Raw genomic sequence first — 20,296 nt, 5'->3', positions numbered from 1 at the left:
GGTAAGAGAACAAGGCTAAAATCCTTAGCAGTTTATAAGTTAAGCACAACAGCACAAGAATATGCTGTGAGTTCCAGTTTTGCTGTCTAAGAACAAAGAAATGAATTTTCTGTTCTTAGTTGCATGAAGCTTGTTAACAAGTACAATCATTTTGCCGTTACCCAATGCTACAACACTGGCTGCACAAATTAATCATGCAGCTCTCCTAACTACAAAGAGCAGATAAAGTGATTCTGAGCATTACATCCTTAGCTATATTAACACAGCTTTCCAAAAGGTGCTTGCCACGGGGCATCAATTTTAATTCAAATATAAATTTCACATTGGTCACTGAGCAGGGAAACAAGCAGGATTTCATCAGAGTGCCATTTTCAGCATCTGCAGTACCTAGAGAATAAAGAAAGCAAGACAACCAAATGGTCCTTGCCACGCAATGAACAGAGGAGGCTGAGGAGTCAGAGTTCCAGTGACATTTATAAACATGGTAGTCTCCAAAGGTAAAGACTAAAAAACAACACTGAAACGATCTCATATAACCACAGAGATTACTGAAAGATGCTGAGCTTGATAACAAGCTCAGCAGGTGAAAGGAAAATTGAGCAACCAAATGGAACCTTTTGGGTGACAACACAGTGGTTAGCTATGCAAAAGCACCATTCCCAAAGGATTAACAGGAATGTATATCATCTGTGGCTCTGCATGTCCTAGTAAAATATTGGTTATCTGCTAGCAGGAGGCACCGCATTTACTTTAACTGAGTTAGTCTTCTGTAGTAAGAGAACAAACGTGCCTCTTGCAAACTGCCCATTGACAATGCAATCTGTTCCAGGCAATGATTTCACACTCACCATTAAGGCCTTGTGCAGATATATTCAGACAATACAACTTCAAGGGGATTTTACTTTAAAATGAGGGAGTCATTTTGTGCCTAGGCCAAGAAACCTAGCAAAGCCCTGTTTGCATCCAGTAACTTCTAGTGCTCATCATTTAAGACTGCGTTCCTTCCTAAAAAAAATAAAATAAAATAAAAATGGTATGGACAGCAAATCTGTAGCTGAGCCCACAATTCTTCTATTAAAATGGAACTCTTAAAACCTGTCTACCACTGTAACTTGTTCAAATAGATGCTCAGTTTCAGCCTTTACAAAGAGAGATTACTAGAAAGCCAGTATTTTCTACCTATAGTCTAAATTATGTCTAAATGAAGAATTAAAGCCTTGTCTTAATTGCACTGGAGATTACAAAAATATCTTCCCTCTCACATTACTGGGCTGTTTCCTAGGGATATGAGTTCATAACAAATTTCTTTTCAAAGGTTCTGCATTTCAACACACTTTGTGAAAAGTTACCAGCTAGATGGAGAAGAGATCTCCAAACTAGCTACCATTCTTGGAAAGTCGGCAGCCACATGTCTTTTATGTACCCATCAAACCAGACAACTCAGAACCAACTGAAGATAGGATACATACTGCTTTCTGTCCAGAGTTAAGGGCAAGAGAGGCTGAGGGCATCAAAGATAAGTCTAGAGGGCAAATGAAGAAGAATACCTATTAGCCTGCTCAACATAGCTATAAGGAAAGGGATCTGGGATTATAACAAAATAGGAACAGAATGTAAAGCCAAGGGAAGCACAATTCATTAGTGCTTGCTGATAGAACTTTTTTTTTTTTTTTTACTTGCAGCAATGTCTGGAGTCTCCTATCAAGCTTCATCCTCCCAGGCACCATACATGGGGAGTCTCTGCATCAAGCCTGCAACTCCTTGAACTGAGCAGAAAGATCAGCTCCTTGTATTTTAATAGGTGTTCAAACTTAATTGAAAGGCAAGTTCTCTGTAACATGTTTCCTAAAGGTAAGGATGAAAATATACAAACAGATGATTTTCAGAAAGAAACAAGACACCTGCCTGGTGATGAACATGCTCTAAGAACTGGTCATTAATCTAAGCAGAAGCCCAAGTGACATAGCCTAGTAATGACCTAAATAGTGCTTATAATGAAAACCCAAAGTCTTTTCAACCTTGTCTTTTTCTAAAATACAGTTCTAAATTTGGACTTCCAAATTGGGTCAGAACTACCACAACATCTCCTTAAATATGGCTTTAAGTTAATGTACTTTTCCATCCACCACTGTAAGTAAGCACAGAGAAGCTATTTCAAATAGTTATTGCAGCCTTAAAGTTTTTAAAACTTGTTTAAGCTGCTTTTAATAAACTTTACTGAGTCTGTGGAAATTATTGTATTGCTCAGCTGTATGCAATCTGCCTCAGCTTATGTCATGGATTACAATAACACAGAATGACAACTGATACACACATGTTTTTGATTCCATAACCAACCTTTGAAACTATGGTGGAATTGTGATCCAATAAAAGACACTGGGCACCTAATGAACACCAGCTGCAAACAAATCTGTCCAACAAGCCAAGCAGTAGAGGAACAGCAATTACTAACCTATACAACACTGACCTGAACTCTCTCTACTTGTGTATCTTGCACCCACTGAAATATTTTAGTGTTCTGAACATCAGACTTCTCGTACATCTGCTGCTAAGTAGGCTTTTAAAAACTACCCTAACATCTTTCTCCCACTATAACAAGTTAACTTAACTATATAAAAACCACATGCACCCTCAACCCTCAAAATTGAGCACCTCAATTGTAGCAATCTCTTGTAAAAAAGCTTGGTAAGTAATGGGTATTGTCATGCATATGTGGATTTAACTTTCCATTGGATTACGGAGGGTAGAAGATTTCATCAATTTTTAGAGTAGTAAGCTCTAAAAAAATGACCCACACATGGAGGGGAAAAAAAAAAGGCATGTAAAAAGACTGGCACTGCACACACTTTTAAATGATTCTCCTCATCCAGCATATGTTGAGCTTTGACATCAACCAATAAAACAGCACATGGATGCCAGTACTGAGTGATCTCCTGCATTTGATCTGGATACAGTCATCATTTCATTTACCTCTTCCTGCTATTCCAAGGCAATTAAAACAACCACCTAGACATAGATAAGATTCAAAGTAGCATCAACTCTAATGCCCAGCAGCATATTATCTGCTGAATCATAGACACAGATAAAATCTAAACAGCAGCACTGTTAAAACTGTGACATTTATCACGTTGTGCTATCTATCTTTAAACATAGTATTTGTTGAAGCTCCTAAAATTAGAAGGGAACACACTGCAAATACCATGGTAACTACTTGGCATGGTAAATCAAGGTCCTTAAGGCTCCCACACAGACTTACTGCTATTGTGACTGGAGTTAACCAAATGGCATCTAAGCATACTTACTACTTACCAAGAGGTTCCGTTACTTTGGATTAAAGTAAGAATAAACTTAATAAATAAATAAAAACCCAAGAACTTACTCTCTCAAAATAGCACTGAGATATTTCTGATGTTAATGAGGAGCTCAAAACTACTTTAAAATAATTTTGTTTGGACTGTGCATTTTAAAGACAAAGTTAGATTGATATAAGCTTGATTGTAATATATAATTTCAGCTTGCAGAGAGCTCACTTCAAGCACAAGGGAAAAACAAGGAGGGGGAAAAAAAGAGAAGAAATAAAGATGTCTGGGGTTGAAAGAGATCATCCAGAATCTTCAGAAACTACTTACCCAGTAGATTTCGCATCTCCCTTTTGTGTTGTATTGTGTTCAATGATAAATTGAGGGTAGTGTTTACTTATTCAATAAAAGCAGGATAGAATAATACATTCTTCAGTCTTTTGAACATATTTGATACTTAAAAAAAATGTGCCTCCAGCCTTTCTTCTCAATTCAGACATGGATACATTGCTCATCTTGAAAGCAGATAATCCCTCAAGTTATTGTTACATTGATTTTCCTGAACTAAAGGGGGAGATGGCAGTGTTGCAGACAAGTGACAAACAAATAGCTACCTTTAACCTTTGTTGGTCAAACACCAATCACAGCAGCAGGTCACAGAAAGTTTGCTCAGCCTTTTATACAAACCTCACTCTTTTATATTCCAAATAATTTTGAAACTACTTCTATTATACAGGAACAAAAGTCACCAAGTTAAAGATTTTCCTTTCTTTATCTTTCTCTAGAAACATTAATGTAAGAACGCTCACAGAGCAGACAATTTATCTATATAAAAGCAAGAAAGATCAAGTGGACAAGCGTGCACTACATACATTATTACAGACATCAACCCTCCAGATGGGCACACAATGTCAAGCAGAAATAAAACCTTCATACACTACAGGCAGTGTGGGATTGCATGTTGACAAAGATGGCATAACTGTCAAAGTACAGATCACACAAAGAGGGCTACGAGTCCTTGTAAGAGTACTTACAAATAAAACTTCTCTTCCCAAACAGGGTTAAGATTCCCAAAAATTGTTTTTGTCCTCTTCTTTGTTTTACCAACTTGAACAGTTACATACGGATCGCTGGAACCAGTCTTGTCTTTGGCTTGCAGACCCTGAGCACACATCACTGGAAGAAAAAAAGAAGGGTTATTATAACCATTCACCAATAATTCTGTGTTCACACACCATATGAAGCAGCAAATCAGCCTGGTCAAAGAAAAAGGAATATCACTCATAAGAGTTTTTTCTGATGAGCCTCAGCTCATGGCACATTACAACACCTGGGGCAGGAGCATCTCCACCTGCCACCTGTGCACTGAGCAGAGAGAGGGAAGCCTGCTCTCTCTAGTTTCACAACTTTTCCTTACCTTAGGGCCCCAAGCAAGAATGAGGGAACCTGTGCCTCCCTTCACTCACCTGTGATTGTGATCTTTGCTGACCATTTTGAGGTGCCATCAAGAACACTCTGCTTCACCGTCTTCATCTGCTGAGCATGTGTCAACTTGCTCTCACAGAACACATCTCTAATCAAGTCAAAGATCTCTGGCTTGTTTCGTTCACGGATTTTCATTCGATCTTTCATGGCCATGATGAAATTCTGGGTTCTGTCTTCAGCTCCATGCTTTGAGCTCTTCTCTGCTGCTCCTGTGCATCAGGAAGTAAACAATGCTCATCAGAAACAGGCAAACACACCAAGTCATGCTTCATTGAATAGGTGGCAGGATCAAAGTCATGGGCTACTCTCCACATTATGCCTCTTGCTCTTGATACTTACAGTCAGACCCTCCATTTCAACATACATGAAAGAAAACTTGGACCACAAAGAGCTGGAATGTAATGGAAGGGGAATGTCCAGATTCTTCTTTATAGAAGAATCACTGGGACAAGATTGCTCTCCTGAGAACAGGCTCAAGTCCAACACCATTGCCATTGAGAAAGACCCAGAAACGAAGCAGACATGTACAGCAGACATCAGCATGCACCCTCTTCTCATCATTTTGCTTTAACAGGGGCCTCTGATCACTTGCATACCTCATATAAATTTTAAAAGTTAATTTAATTATGAGATAAGAATGCTCCCAGAGTCAACTATTCCCTATTCAATTCTGACAGCCATGTTTGCTGTCAGAACCCAAGCACAGACAGTTGTGTCAGATGTGAGGAATGAGTTAATAAAACTGACATGAGCTAACAGGGCAGACAAACCAGGGTGTGAAATGAAATACAGGAATCACCCTCTTTCTACATGCAGTCTGCATTTAAGGGATTTCAAGTTATGACCTTAAATCAGACATGGTTAAACCAAGACAAAAGTCCTGTGAACACATTCAGACATTATTTCAGTTTAGTTTAATATGCTTTTGCATGCTTGTTTTTTTTCAGATACCTTATATTAAGCCTTGTCCTAGAAAAATGACCTTCCCCAGCTGTTCACCAAATACTGAATGAATTACCTTAAAAATGTGTTATAGCACGAGCAAGCCTGTGTAAAGGCAGCCATCAATCACAAAGATACCCAAAAATTGTTTTTGTCTGGATCAAGAGCACAACTATGGTATCTGGAACACCTTAACACAAGACTTTACTGTTTTGCATTCGAAGACAGTTTCAGCACTTAATGACCAAGAAGAACAAACTTCTGTGAATGCACCCTCATAAAGGCCCCCCAGCAGTACATCATAACAGGGAACCTCGTTAGCAGGCTCAAAAGTGTGCCCAGTGACTAATACTGCCTAAAGACATCAATTTCTAGGACCTTCAATCTAATACCCTTTACCGTTACTAAATTCACTTCAATAAAACAAAACTCAATTATAACTTCTACCATCCAAACCAAAAAGAATAAAAACACAGTTTGGAACAGACTGTGACCACTGAAGTTTCAGAAGTTCATTAAGAACACTGCATACCAAGGTATGCTATTAAAGACCTGGGTATAAAACAAGCCATAATTTTGCATTACCTGATAATTATTTTTTTCATTTTATTTGCTAGAGGCTTGATGTTCAGTATTCCATTTAGTACAATAAAATTTATCTGAGAAAAGGCCCCAGAGTTTCCTATTGTTGGCTTAAGATGAAATGAAATCAAAATACTGGAATTAATTATGTAGTCCCTGCTGTCTTCACTCACCGGTGATGAAGAACTACCACTACCCAAAGTGATGCCTGTATCAGACTATCATCCAGCTGCAGACCCAACACTTATTAAAGGAATATGAAATTGAAATGATACCAGGGGCTATACTTTGAACTTCAGATAAGAAATGCTATTCAGCGTTAACAGAACTAGGTCTTTTAGGGATGGAGGTGGACTATACAGTATATGCAGAGCTACAGAAACTGTAAGAGGCCAAGCTGAAAAAGTAGCTTTTCCTATGAGGAATTCTAAAATCTGTAACAATACCAACGAAGGGCAGGACAGAGTTTGTTTTTGACCTGACCTTATGGTAATGAAGAACCAAACTCAAATATTAAGGGCTAGTGTCATAAATGAGTGAGTACGCTATTTCAGAAACATTTTCTAAAGAAATTATTAGCCAGGCAGCTTGCAAACAAATGTTTCGCTGCTGATCGCACAGATAGGACCAGAGGTAACACAATTTTGGATCAGTGTGGTCTGCATCACTGCCTTAATGGCAAGCACTCCAGAAGCATTGAATAGGCTTTTGACAGCAAACATAGATAAATGGAAGAGTCCTGGCTAAAAATATATTTCACGTCCCCACTACCTCCAGAGACCTTGTATAGTGGAGCTATTCACCAAGACTTGCTTCGGGTCTAGCAGCTGCCTGTGGCATCCTGAACTGCAGAAGATGCAAGCCATGCCACACAGACCCCTAGACATCTCTCTTTCATCACCTCTCAGGCCTGGCTCTGCTTCCTGACATTCAGAGGTAACTGCCCATCTCCATCCATGCTGCTCCCCCACTCTGCCCAGATGATTTATTAGGAAAAAAGGCTCCACTATTTCTCCACAGGAGAGATATTTGTCTCCCTGCAGGAGTTACACATGAACTGCAGTGCAAAAACTAGAATCAGACACTGTGTTTAACTATACACAATAACAGAGTAAAGAACAGACAAACCCTCTGTCACAACAACATATCTGCTCTTAATTTTGACATCTGCTTGTTGGTACAAAACCACCATGGTTTCCACAATAACCATCAGAGGATTAATTACATAAAACATAGGTGATATAAGCCCAACGCATGTCACTGCACTGGAAGGTCAAGGGTGCCTCTCCTGCAGCTAAACTTGGATCATACTCATTCAGCTGCAGAAAGTTTAGGCCAGTGGTGCATCTTTTCAAGTAGTTCTGTAAATGGCAATAAAAAGGCAAGGGACTATACAAGTACTGTGTATAGACACAGATAGTACCATATAAATGGTACTATATAATATCTGGGCTTTCCTTATCTCTTCCTCCCTAGGAATGAATCATGAGTCAATTTATAACTGGAAACAGAAAGCAAGTACAACTATATTGGGAATGGTATTGATACAGCTATTAGTAAACTGCCAGTGCTGTTATCTGATGCTGTAAGAGGAAAAAGTCAAGAAAGCAACACTAGCAGGATAGAAGGCAGCTGTTCAGTAGGCGGATAATGCTTAGAAATTATATATTCACAAAACTTAAAATAGATATTCGAGTTTCAAATAAAGGTATCCTTCTTCCTTCTGTGCAAATATTTTCCTGCACAAGATTTGGGAAGCAAACAAGCATTCATCACCATGGTGCCTAATCATCATTCAACGCCGAAGCCAAGATGATTATCGCAAGAGTGACTTATTGGTCTCCCTAACAGTCCACTCACGGAGCCAGTCTCTGGAATGCAATCTGTTCAGAGTGCAACACAGAACTTTCTCATCCAAAACCCAAAAAACATGCCAGACTTCAAGTTCTGAGTCAAAAAGTGCTGAACAATTCCAACGGTGAACCAAAGCCCCAAGAGACAAAACAGTACCAAGCAGGGCGTTCAGCACTAGGTTTGTTGCTCCAGTGCACCATAAAACAGCACTAATATAACTAATTACACAACAGACATTTCATGTTCAATACAAGTTTGAAGCTTGAGATCTCAATTCCTCAGTTTTAAGATCTCCAGAGAACTGTATTTTGATATCCCAGGGTAATTTCTTTCCTCAGGTTTACCTGTAGTCTATTGAGGACTTAGATTAGCATCACTGCTGGGAAACGAGACATATACTTGCAGAATCAGAATACTAGGGCTTTCCAAATGCTAGTCCAGGACTGTGCATCTCCCTTTTGTCAGTACTTCACTAGTGTAACATCCTTCCCTTCCACCCTCTTCCTAATTCTGCCTACTTTTCTGCATCCATTTCTCTGCATCCTGCACATCCATCCTCAGCCATCATAAGGCTTCCTTTGATATCAACATTTCCCAACCAGTTGTATTTCAGTTAGTAGCACACTGGTGTTCAGGGCAAGAGATAAAGCCCCCTTTTTTCAAAAGCTTTATATGCTATGAGGATATATAAAAACCAACCAACCAACCAACCAAACAAACAAAAAAAACCAAAACATCTATCCATCCATTTCCAGCCAAGTAAGAAAGGAATTGTACCCAACCAGTGAGACCTCCAGGAACAGGTGAAAGATAGAGAGCATCTTCCCTAGAGCAAGTATTTATGATATTATAATGAAAAGGTAAAGTTCTCCATCGTCAGAATAGGATCTTGAAAGTACCTAGAATACAGAAACTTAGACTTTTAATGCTCTCAGAGTTAACAGTTTGGTGCCAACAGAGCCATTAACCAGATGGCTGCAGTACACATGCCACAAATAATTCCAGCCTTACTGCATTTCAAATATTGCCAATTCATGGAACAGCCTTGTTGAACTGATCTGCAAGGCATGTCCCATCACACAACACTTGAAACAAAACAAAACAAAAATGCTGAACCCTAAAAGCTAGGAGGCTGAAAGTTGCTTTTGCTGTTTTGCTCTTTAAGAAAATTCCGATAAAATATTGATACCTTTCATCTCTGTTGGGTGTCATTCCTTGGATGCAACGTTTCCTGGAAATATATTCTAAACACATTCTTAATTGCCTACCAGACAAAGGCATTGAGGCAGTTTCATAGACACGATGAGCAAATCAGCTTCAATAGGGAAGAAGCACCCAATTTTACACAAGTGGATTTTGTTTCAAACTGCAACAAAGCACTGATGAATTTGGGTATCTTATTGCTACAGTCCTACATATTTGTTCACTGTTATCAGATACTCAGTTTCTTAAAATATAGACAGTAAGTAAAAAGCCCTTAGAAGAAATAACGAAACTGAATTCTCATAGACTTGGGGAGAGAGATCCATTTATTTCCCAGCACTGAAGCATAGCAGATGGATAAACATCACATCCTGATTCTAAGGTCCCAAAGCATCTACCCCAAAATTCAAAATATAGACAACAGAATTTGTGACCAGCCTGAAAATTCAATTTACTCCAATGCAACATTTTCAGGAAGACTTGCACAGACTTGAATGAAGATACATCCTGAGGTATTAAGGCCCAATCAATAAAACTGTACTTGTTACCAGCCTGAAAACTCATTTTACTCCTCCAATGCAACATTTTCTGGAAGCCTTAATTAGATGCTCAAGTGATGATAAAGTGATGATAGATTCTGAGAACAGTTTTTTTGTTTTGTTTTGTTTTGTTTTTTTTTAAGGAGAAAAACCCCACCAGCAATAGTAAAACTTATTTTATACAGAAACCCCTCCAGTTCACTATATGAGAAACTTCAGTCTCAGACTTACTGGATCTCTACACTATTGCTTGTGCCCCAGAAGCACCCATTTCTCATTCCTCAAGCACAGTCTATGCTCTTCAAGCATATCAAAAAATAATTCATGTTTTCCCCATCTTTTTCTAGCCTTGTGGGTTCCCGTTAGAAGAATTTTAGCATGCCAAAAGAAAGAACACAGTTTCCTGAAAAAAACTTAGACTTCTAGTATCAATAACATTTTTTCCCCAGCCCAGCAGCACATCCACATATTGGCTGCAGTGTTATCTTAATTTCCCAGCACTGTCTTTCCTCTGCCTTCTCTTCCTTTTAATTATACAACTGATGTCTTCAATTTCCCTTTTGTCTCCACCCCACACAATGTTACCTACTACTCTCACATTGGTAGCTTCATAGCTCCAGCTCATGGCCTCTGTATCTCCCCTGTTCTGTTGCTGGCCAGTTTTCAAATGACTGAGTCTGTGAAGTTTCGTGGGGTGGTGTTTGTTTTGTTCTTGTTTTTACCTTACTATGTGTTCTTCACCTGTTTTGAGCCCAGCACACTCATTTGCTTCCCCTCTGTTTGTTTGTTTTTTTAAACTCTCCATGCTGTAATATCTTTACGTTTTGAAAGAAAATGTGAAAAGCAAACATCTGCAGTCCTAGAGAATAAAATAACAAGACCTTATCTGTTACTTCAATGTATCTGAGAAGTAGAGTTGGTTCCAGCTGTTGCCTCTGTTATACACAGAAGTGCACAGTCTTTTGCCAACATCACATCCCACAGCCCATTGCACAAACTTATTTAACTCCAAACAGAGATTAGATAAACTGCCCCCACAGTTATTTTTCAGAGGCTGTTCCAGAGACTCCCTGTTCTCATCGTTGAAGTTATCTTGTAGCTTCTACCTTTAATTTTCTTGAAGCAAATTTATTCTATGTTTAATTTTGTAAATGGTAAGCTTAAACAGACCATCTTTCTCACTGCTGTACATCTCCCTCTTCCCCACCATAGTTCAGGTATAAAAATGTTCAAAGAAGGATTAGACAAATTTTCAAAGCCATCACTGCCTGCTATTAAACATAGCATCACAGAAGCTCTTCACTGCATGTCTTACGCATTTGCCTTGGGCTCCATCACATCTCTTTAGAAAGATGATTTTGGGCTAGACCCAGTATGGCTATTCTTAGGTTCCTGAAATAGCATCATTCCTGTCCTCGTGTTCCACACTGCCAGGCCTCTCTTTTGAAAGATGAACAAGCAAACTCATATCTCACACATTTTCTCCTTTACAATTGACCTCTGCCCAGTACCCTTCCTTGTCTGAGTCCTTCTTTGACGTGGATTGCCACAGCTGCCCTCTGCAGGAATGCTTTTTTCCTCTTTACCATTAGTTAAACTTAGTTTTCCTTCTATTGTTTTTGACTTCATTACCTCTCCTCTGTACAGCTTTGTGCCTGTTTCCTCACTGCTGCTCATGCAAGCCTAATTTTCCTCTGCTATCAATAGCGTTTTCCCATACTGAGATATCATGACTCCATCATGACACTGCAACATCTTGGATGTGCATCTGAATTAAGCCTGGATACACATATCAACAGCTTTTCATCTCAAATACTGAAAATCACAAGTTAGCATATGGTTCTGGTGAACTCTACAAACTTACCATAGATCATCAGTCCTAACTATGACTTATTTAAAAACTCTGCACGCATCAAAAATACATGCAGCAACAATGTCTATGTAAAGTGTCATGATAAGGTTTAAGAAAAACAAGTGACTTATGATCCTTTAGGTATCCCTTGCAGGATCATCCAGTCTGGCTTTTCCAAATAACTAGAGTCTGAGATAGGTATGGGATTTGACTCCCTATACTCCTGTAAGTGCTGACACGGATTTTCAATAAGCTGTTTTTTACATCACAAACTTCTGATTCTTTCTGACTTCAAGCTGGAACACCAAAAAAATCAAGAGCGAACAGAAGCAGCCCCACCTTCCTACTCAAGATTTAACACTTACACAGTGGAAACTTCTATTCCATTTAGGCTAAGATATTTTGCTCTCAAGCAGGAATATAAATTTGAGACCAAATCAAGAAACAGCTTTAGGAGCAAATAAAAATAATCTGCCCAAACCAGATGCCTGAAATCATACTTTTTCTTTCTTTCTTTTTTTTCTGTTTAAATCTGTTTAAACTTCTCCATTGTATGGGCAAGGTCTCTTTTACTATGCAAATTATTAGCTCTTTGCTTTCTTTGAAGAGAGGGCTCAGGTTTTGAACACTGCAGAAAAACAAAATAAACAGAACTGCTAGTAGTAAGATGAGATACTGCCCATACGCTTAAATAATACCTTCGTATCTGACCCCTCATCTGTCCTCATTCAGACTTAGGTCTCTATAGAGACTCAACCACAGGGCACTTCTATTCAAATGGCAATATGCCTTGACAATCTGCACTTGGTATAGAGAATCCTGGCTAAGTCCATGGGCAGTATCCGCTAAGCAGGAACCCACTGCTTAAAACCCAGTAAAACAGACTGAACGTTTAAATAAAACCTGACTAAGATACCAGGGCATGATGGACAGAATAGGAATCAGAATATCCAGCTTAGTAGCCTATTCACTTGCCCTTGCTGCCTCTCTTCCATGCAGGAAATGCTAGCAAACATGCCACTTGTGCTGACACAGAGAGAGATTAAACACATTACACAGGTTAAACAAACTCTCTCTCTGTCTCTCCAGATATATATATATATATATATATATATATATATATATATATATATAATATATAGAGATCTATATCTATCTATCTATATAGATAGATAGATAGATAGATAGATATTTGTGTGTGTATACATGTGAAAGAGTCAATTACTAAACCTTCCTTTAAAGCACACAAAGTACAACATTGCAAAGAAGTTCTCCTGCATCAGTGGAGCTGCATCCACAGGGTGACGAGCACAGGTTTAGCCTAATGGCACCTTTTCTGAAAAGACAGTCATTTTAACAGATACATCTTCACTTAGCATTGAGGTATCACCTTTATAATTAGGAAAGCTCTTGTAACGCTTCTTGAACAGCCATGTTCCACTGTGCTGGACAGAAAGCTGCAAAACCGCTACTCACTCTGTAAGCAGTCAGCGTTGAGCAAGTCTTGGCACTTCTCATGGCATTTGACCCCACATTCAGCGCAGCGCATTCCCTGCCGTGCAATACCCCATAACAGCCCCTCACATTCATAGCAGTAGGTAGGAGTTGTGGCTGTCCACACTTCAAAGTTGTGTGGGGTTGTACAAGAGATAGGGTAAATTAAGGCTTGCAAGGTCTTCTTATAGACATGAGATTTCTGAAAGACAAGAACACACATAAACCAACATCCGGGAAGGTGTCTGAACCTGTTTTTGCTAGTTAACACATGGGTTTTAGGGAAAAGGCATGAACAGTGCAATTTATCTACACATTTAAAGCAGACAAATTTATCCAAATTCTACTAGTGACATTAGAGAACATACTTTCAGAAATGTTTCTCTAGACATTTAAAAGAAAGTGGAAGAGATGGAAGAAATTAAAGTTTGTGGATGAGGAACACTTTACATAAAGCAAGTTTTGCACACTGTCTCCCATCGTAGATAACACACAAGGAAATAAGTTTGTATTTTTTAGGATCATACCTGACAAATGTTATTTTTTTACATGTTTAGTTTCTGTAAACAAGTGATACAAGAAGCTTTGCATCTATATTTCTAGACATCTGTGAAGCTGGCTCTGCATCCCAGAGAGCCAAACTCCCCTAATTTACTTATTGAAAGTTAACATGAGCCAAGCAACCCTCCCACTTACCAGCTCTTCATCTTTGAGAGATGTTCTAGTGGCCATTGCTGAGGTAATTCCGGCTTTCCGGGACTGAACCAGTGACTAGAAGGAAGAAAATGTGTTATTCACTACCAACATTCAGAAATGCACTGGTACTACATCCCCGAAGATGTGAGCAAAGGCACTCTTTCATGCCAGATACCAAGCCTATTACATTGAAGTTACTTTCTTAATTGATAGCTCACATCTCAAAAGAGTTGAATGCATACTCTGGGAGGTCTCCAACTAGTTTTCATCTGCCCACAGGCAGTCTCAAACTTTTATTTGTTTCTCTGGTAATAATGATAACTGGGGTCACTTCTATGTTCTGGTAGCAATGGAAACACCAGTATTGCCTAAGATAATTACGTGGGACTCAATCTTCTATATTTAACTTTATTCATAAACAAAAGGAGATTATTTTGTCAGTTTTAAAACATACCCAACACTCCCAAATGTGACAGTGAAACGATACAAACAGGATAAAGGGTGGGCTGGGAGCACAGGTTTGAATGTGCTGGTGAGTCACATTCGTGGGCCATCACTGAATGCAATGAACAGCATTTTCCCCTGAAAACTGACCCTTTCGCATCACACCCATGCCATTCTGAACCCTTGAGCAGCACAGGACCTGCCTGTGAAACACCTAATACTGATATAAAAAGATGAAGGCTGAGAAAGAAATTAAAGCCAGCAATATCTATTCTGAAATCATCAAATCATATCAGACACCTTCAATTATGCTCTGATTTTCTCTATTTGAAGACAGACCAAAAAAGTTCATTCCATCAGTGATGTAGCAGGACAGAGTGCTGAATATGCATGCACTGCAATACTGCAGGTTCAAAATAAAAAGCATAAGAGCAGAGGGAAAATAAGGTATAATAATTTTTGGTAAAGGTTTGTTAGATTGTCTTTAGCTCCACTTACCATGGCCTGTGGAGAGAGAGAATGAAAGCATACAAAGGAAGCAACACAGGTTAATGCCATCATTGCACAGGTTTAGAAGACACAAGCAGATAGTAAGATACATTAGGCTTCCCATGCATAAGCTGGCAGAGAGAATTGTATGCATCTTTTCACAGGAATTGCAGTATAGAAACTTTGGTCTTTCAGATGTTACAGCATTTCTCCCAACTATGAATGTGCTATGTGTACTGATCACGCAGACAACAGAAAACCATTTGTCCCAGAGAAGCCGTATTTCACCATATCACACAACCATAAGAAACCTGTCTTCATTACTTTCTTGGTTCTATTGCTTCCTCAGCACAGGAGCCTACTGGCAATATTTCAAATTACTTTAAAAAATCCAAGCACATATGTTCGTTTATCTATCCACTCAAATTCCAACCTTCTGTTAAGTTGCCAAGTCTCACATGGACATCATAACTTTCCACAAAGTATGCAATTTTTAGGAAAATATTTAAAAATAATGCAGGCCCCAAAATAATCAAATATTCTGTGTAGAAAAAGAAGGAAGATGAACATGAAAAATATCTTAATTCTGCCACAAGAATGCGACACTCTATGAAACCATACCTCGTTCTCAGAGATTTTTCCAAGCGCAACTCCTTAAACCTCTTTTTCAAGAATTAATTTAACTAAGCAGGAAACTTACAACTCTTTGAAGTGACAATGAACATTACCATATGTCAAAAAATAAAGCCACTTGCACCAGTGACTGTGTAGCAGAAGAAAAATCTCTTACCAGATCACTGACAAGTGGAATTGGCTTTTTTTTGCGTAGATCAGGCATGCTATCAATGCCATAGAGACCACCTGCAGGCCTGGAAAATCAAGAGGAAAAAGGATTAAAATAATCTCACCAGCAGTGACAGACAGTAAACAGATGACCTAAAAGCTTCCTTATAACACCATTCTCTTTGCTAATATCACATTCAATAAGAACATGAAGAATCAGCTCACTCCAAACACAACTTAATGATAAACCAAACTTGTTTAACTGCTTTAAAAAAAAAAAAGGCATCTTCTTCATCTCAAGGCTGACTGTCTGAGCTACCTCAGAGCAGACTGCAGAGACTCCAGTCACTGCCACTGGCAAGTGAAGGCAGGCTTATCCTCACAGCTTTCTTGGGGCATGGATTTGGCAAAAATCCTCACCTAACAGTAGAACCAGAGATCTGCAGCAGTCTCTGTAAAGGTAAGAGGGTTGGCACTAGTAACCTGTGTGTTTTGCTGATTTGGTATACCGCAGTCAGTCACAATGATTTAAGACACCACAACTACTAGAACAGGGGCAAACTACACTTACTAATATTCTGGGACAAACCACTCTTACTAATACTCTGCATATAAAAGATGCATATGGAGCTACACTTTAAAATGATCTAGAGAACCAAATTTGCACATGCCACGGAAATTTGCAGGCTGGCAAGTGGCTACAGGCAGCCTGCCTTCTTTGGCAAGCAGGGCCTACTCAAATTTACATTTAATATAGCCAAAAGTCAAAAAAACAACAAAAAAAAGTAAGTCTGGGAAAAAACAAATGATGACCAACCACCTGCGTTATAGCAGACCATGCTAGGATGGAGAAAGATGTCACTGCAAAACCTAGCACAAGGCTGTGTCAAAAGAGGGCAGGTGTCTATTATATATATGAACATGCCATAGTGCTGCAAGGGTAAAATTGACTTTTTTGACTGGGCATAGGAAGGTGACACATCCAATCCATGTCTGAGTTGACAGATGCTGCTGGCTGAACAAGTCTGGTGGGAAGGCGAGCAGTCAAGTGTGACCACATGAACTGCCCTTGCCTCCACATGCAGCATTAGGCATATTTGCATTACTGAGCTGTGCACGGTTCTTTGTGCTCCTATATAATGAACAAACCCCATTCACAGTCTGCTACACTGCTCTGCCAGCAAAATGTGAACACTAGATCCTGCAGCTGGGAACAGGGGACTAACTCAGGCATGAAAAAGATCCAGGTTTACTTTACAGCAGTTCACTTAGTTTAAACTGCTGGAGTCTCTGGCAAAGAATGTGTTCTCTAGTACTGGAAATCCTTACAGCAAGGCTACGTGGTGTTTTTACTAAAGGCTATCCTCATTTCCAACACAGCTCCAGAAAATATTTTTGCTGGAGTTACACTGCAGTAATCCCTTCTGACTTAAAACAGAAAGATCTGGCCCAAATCAGCAAACAATAAATATAAGCATAAGAACTCAGCACAGTCTTGCTGGGATCAAACAGGATTTTTTTTTTCTGCTGTCCTAATGCTACAAAATGCTGCCTGGTATTAACAATACTATTTTGGAGTAAAATAGGTTTCACAGAAGACTATTTAGATGATGTCAAGAATTTCAGTATTATTTAAAACACAATACACTTTAATTTATTGTTTAAATCACAATACAGCTTAATTTATGGCTAAGTTTTGGGTCAAAAATTTGGGTCAAATCATTATGAAAGCATATGCAAAATATAAAGGGAGCGTATATAAGGAGAAAAGATTCAATAAAATAGTCACAAGTAAAAATCCAGAGTCAATGCCCCTGCTAAAGCTAACAGCACAGCTAACAAATAACACTTCTTTTCTACAGAATTTTTAAAGTTTTTTTTCTTTTTTTTCTTTGTAATTCAATTGAAAGGTAACTGCGACACTGATGTTTCTAAGGGAAAAAAAAAAAAACTAGAATTGTATGTTTTATAATTCAAGACAAGCCTAAACAAGATACTGTGCTTGAGAAACATGTCTAGTTACAGCCTGGTTTCTTGCAAAATATTTATGTTAGACTAAGGTTTTTGCACCTGTAAAATAAGAGAAATGCTTCTAAGCCAAACTGACAGAGAATAGCAATATTTTAAAGGTGTTTGCATTCTCCTCTAAGAGAGGTGTCTTAATACCTAGACAGCTATATACTCAAATAACCTGCTATTAGCTTATTATTATTAAAAAAAAAACACTTAATTTTCAAAATTATTTAGCTTGTGCTTTCAGCTACCTCAATCTCTATTCTAGCACAATCTCTTCTTTGCTTTACACAGTGTTTGTACAGACAGAAGTACTGATGCTGCTTCAAATATGTACACCATGGCTTCATATACAATAGGGTAACTCTCCTCTGCAATGCCTGCAATATTTATAGCATTATCATGGAGTGCTATATTGGGAAGTGAATAGCATCTCTGTGCGAGAATATGATTTGCACTAATAAATAAAATATACAGATATGAGATATTACACCCAGAAACTGATCCATAATAACAATTAGTTATTTTTTTAAGCTAGCTTTCCAAAACCTGTGGTTAGAGACATGAAAATATTATGCCATTATGCTAAAAGTGCAAATAGCTTAAAGCTATTCAACCCATCTTTTAATATGACCTTTATCACAAAGAAGTTTACATTAAATCTTGAAAATTTAAGGAAGCAAAGATTGTTTGTGATGACAGAAGATGGTTAGTGCCCTCAAAGGACACCACTTCTCTAATCCTCACATGAAAGAACTCCAAACCTGAGTGCTTTAATATATGTTGTGGCTAATTAAGCCACAATGTGGCTAATATTGGAATTAAAGGTTCACCATCCACCACCACGTTTTCTGGAAATCTCTTGCATGCAGGGATATAGTAAATAAGCCAAACTTTCATCAAAACTACATTACTCAATTTGTTTTTGTTAAATCTCCCATCTAAGAGGAAGAACTTACAGACTAGAGCAAACATGGCCTTGAACGGACGAAATAAATTTTAACTATTTCAGGACTGCAGTTGTATTCATCTTTCAGGCTAGGAAATCATTTCATGAGTCTGCATCAGTAAACTCAGTGCACTGACTCCTTGTTAAAGCAGGAGAAGGTGCTGTTTATAGTTAGAACAAATCACTGTCTTCTGCTCCTGCTAATTGCCACTTTTCCAGCAAAGTCTTGGACTCCTTAAGAAAGCATGGGGTTGCTAGGCAGCTCCAGGCATCTGCAGGTGTGGAGGAAGCTTTGTGGGAATACCGACATTACAGAACAATGACTCCCAGAGCAGAAAGCCGTATAATGAAGCCTCTGATTTAACTTTGCATTTTATTAGGAAAGCTTACTTCAGTACTATGAGAATTAACTTGTACGTTCAGCAAGACAACCTCTTGCTGAGATATCAGGACAAATCTGCAGCTACATCAGCTCCTAATGAGTGCACCATTACCAAACCGTATCGCTCTAATCACAAATGAGGCACATAACCTAGCAGCTTGGAAAATGCATCGTTCCTTTTTTTTCCATAGGGGATTCTAGGGAAGCTACCATGCTGGCACCTATTATGTTGAGTATCATGCTGAAATTACACACAATCAGAATTGTCTGCTTCATTTACTGAAACTAGTGTGTTATGGAAAGAAAAATCTCTTACTCTCACCTGTGTAGATGAGGTATGATGACCACTGTTAGAATGAAAAGCTGCAATGATTTCCAGAGCTACTCCAGGTTTGCCTTCTACATTAACCACAGGAATCATTACAAAGACAGAAGGCTTCCCCAAAGCTACCTTTATTTATAAGAGCAACTTACACAGCAGTTTTTCTGAGCTACTCTTTCCCTGTCCTGAACCAGTCACACCTGACACCAGGGAAAAGACCCCTCTTTGTGACGTTCAGCAAGGATTATTTAATAATACTGTTGTAAGTGCCTGCCCCCATCACATTAGAAATTACACATTGCAACTAAATCCTGTCCTTAACCACAGATCTCCAGAAGAGCTGCACAGCCTACCTCTAGCTGTTTAAAAAGAGGCTATAAAATGTAGCAGCAGCCTGGCTCTAAGCGAGGCATGGCTACCTGATTATTCCCCACACCAGACATTAAGAGCATCAGTAGTGCTGCTCCTACTTAAGTTGAACTGGAGACCTCAAACTATACTCTAACTATGAACACAGTGAAATGAGGTCTCAGGATAGTACTTACCCTCCTTTGAGCCAGGGTGGTTTTGATGGATCAGCCTCATCTTGACCCTTAAATGGGGGAAGGCAAAAGAACAATATGAAATTAGCTTCTGAAAACACCAGAAAAAAAATAAATTAGCTTATATGCTGAGTAAAGGATAACAGACCACACTGCATGCAGGCAAATGCATACAGACAATCACTCAAGCACCTCCAAAGGCCAGCACATCAGGACAGGTCATATGGACACATGGGCTATGCGATGTCACTGAACACCTAGAACTGGGACCAGAAGAGCCTGTTCAGTGCACCTTCTCTTTCAAAAGGAAGTCTTAAAGATCATCTCTTCCCTTTTTTTTTTTTTTTTTTTTTTTTTTCCAGCCCAACAAAAGCATGAGATAAGGTAGCGCTCCTGTTACTACAGGTCACCACTGACATGAACATG

General features: G+C 38.9%; 1 protein-coding gene across 3 annotated transcripts in view; it reads right to left on the bottom strand.

Annotated features, from left to right (window-relative positions):
• LOC309889908 (protein unc-13 homolog B) overlaps positions 1-20,296 on the bottom strand; it is a 213,551-nt gene that overhangs the window by 70,812 nt on the left and 122,443 nt on the right. For all 3 annotated transcript variants that reach the window (XM_082783101.1, XM_082783102.1, XM_082783103.1), the window contains 6 exons: positions 19,874-19,920; positions 15,670-15,748; positions 13,947-14,021; positions 13,233-13,452; positions 4,766-4,993; positions 4,334-4,475 (listed from right to left, as the gene is read on the bottom strand). In XM_082783101.1, the coding sequence (XP_082639227.1) occupies positions 4,334-4,475; positions 4,766-4,993; positions 13,233-13,452; positions 13,947-14,021; positions 15,670-15,748; positions 19,874-19,920 (791 nt within the window). The remainder of the gene's footprint in view (positions 1-4,333; positions 4,476-4,765; positions 4,994-13,232; positions 13,453-13,946; positions 14,022-15,669; positions 15,749-19,873; positions 19,921-20,296) is intronic.

This window comes from Aythya marila (genome assembly GCF_965140915.1).
Source record: "Aythya marila genome assembly, chromosome: Z".
NCBI lineage: Eukaryota > Metazoa > Chordata > Aves > Anseriformes > Anatidae > Aythya > Aythya marila.
Note: the sequence above shows the minus strand (reverse complement) of the source record. Positions and strands in the feature narration are given on the sequence as shown.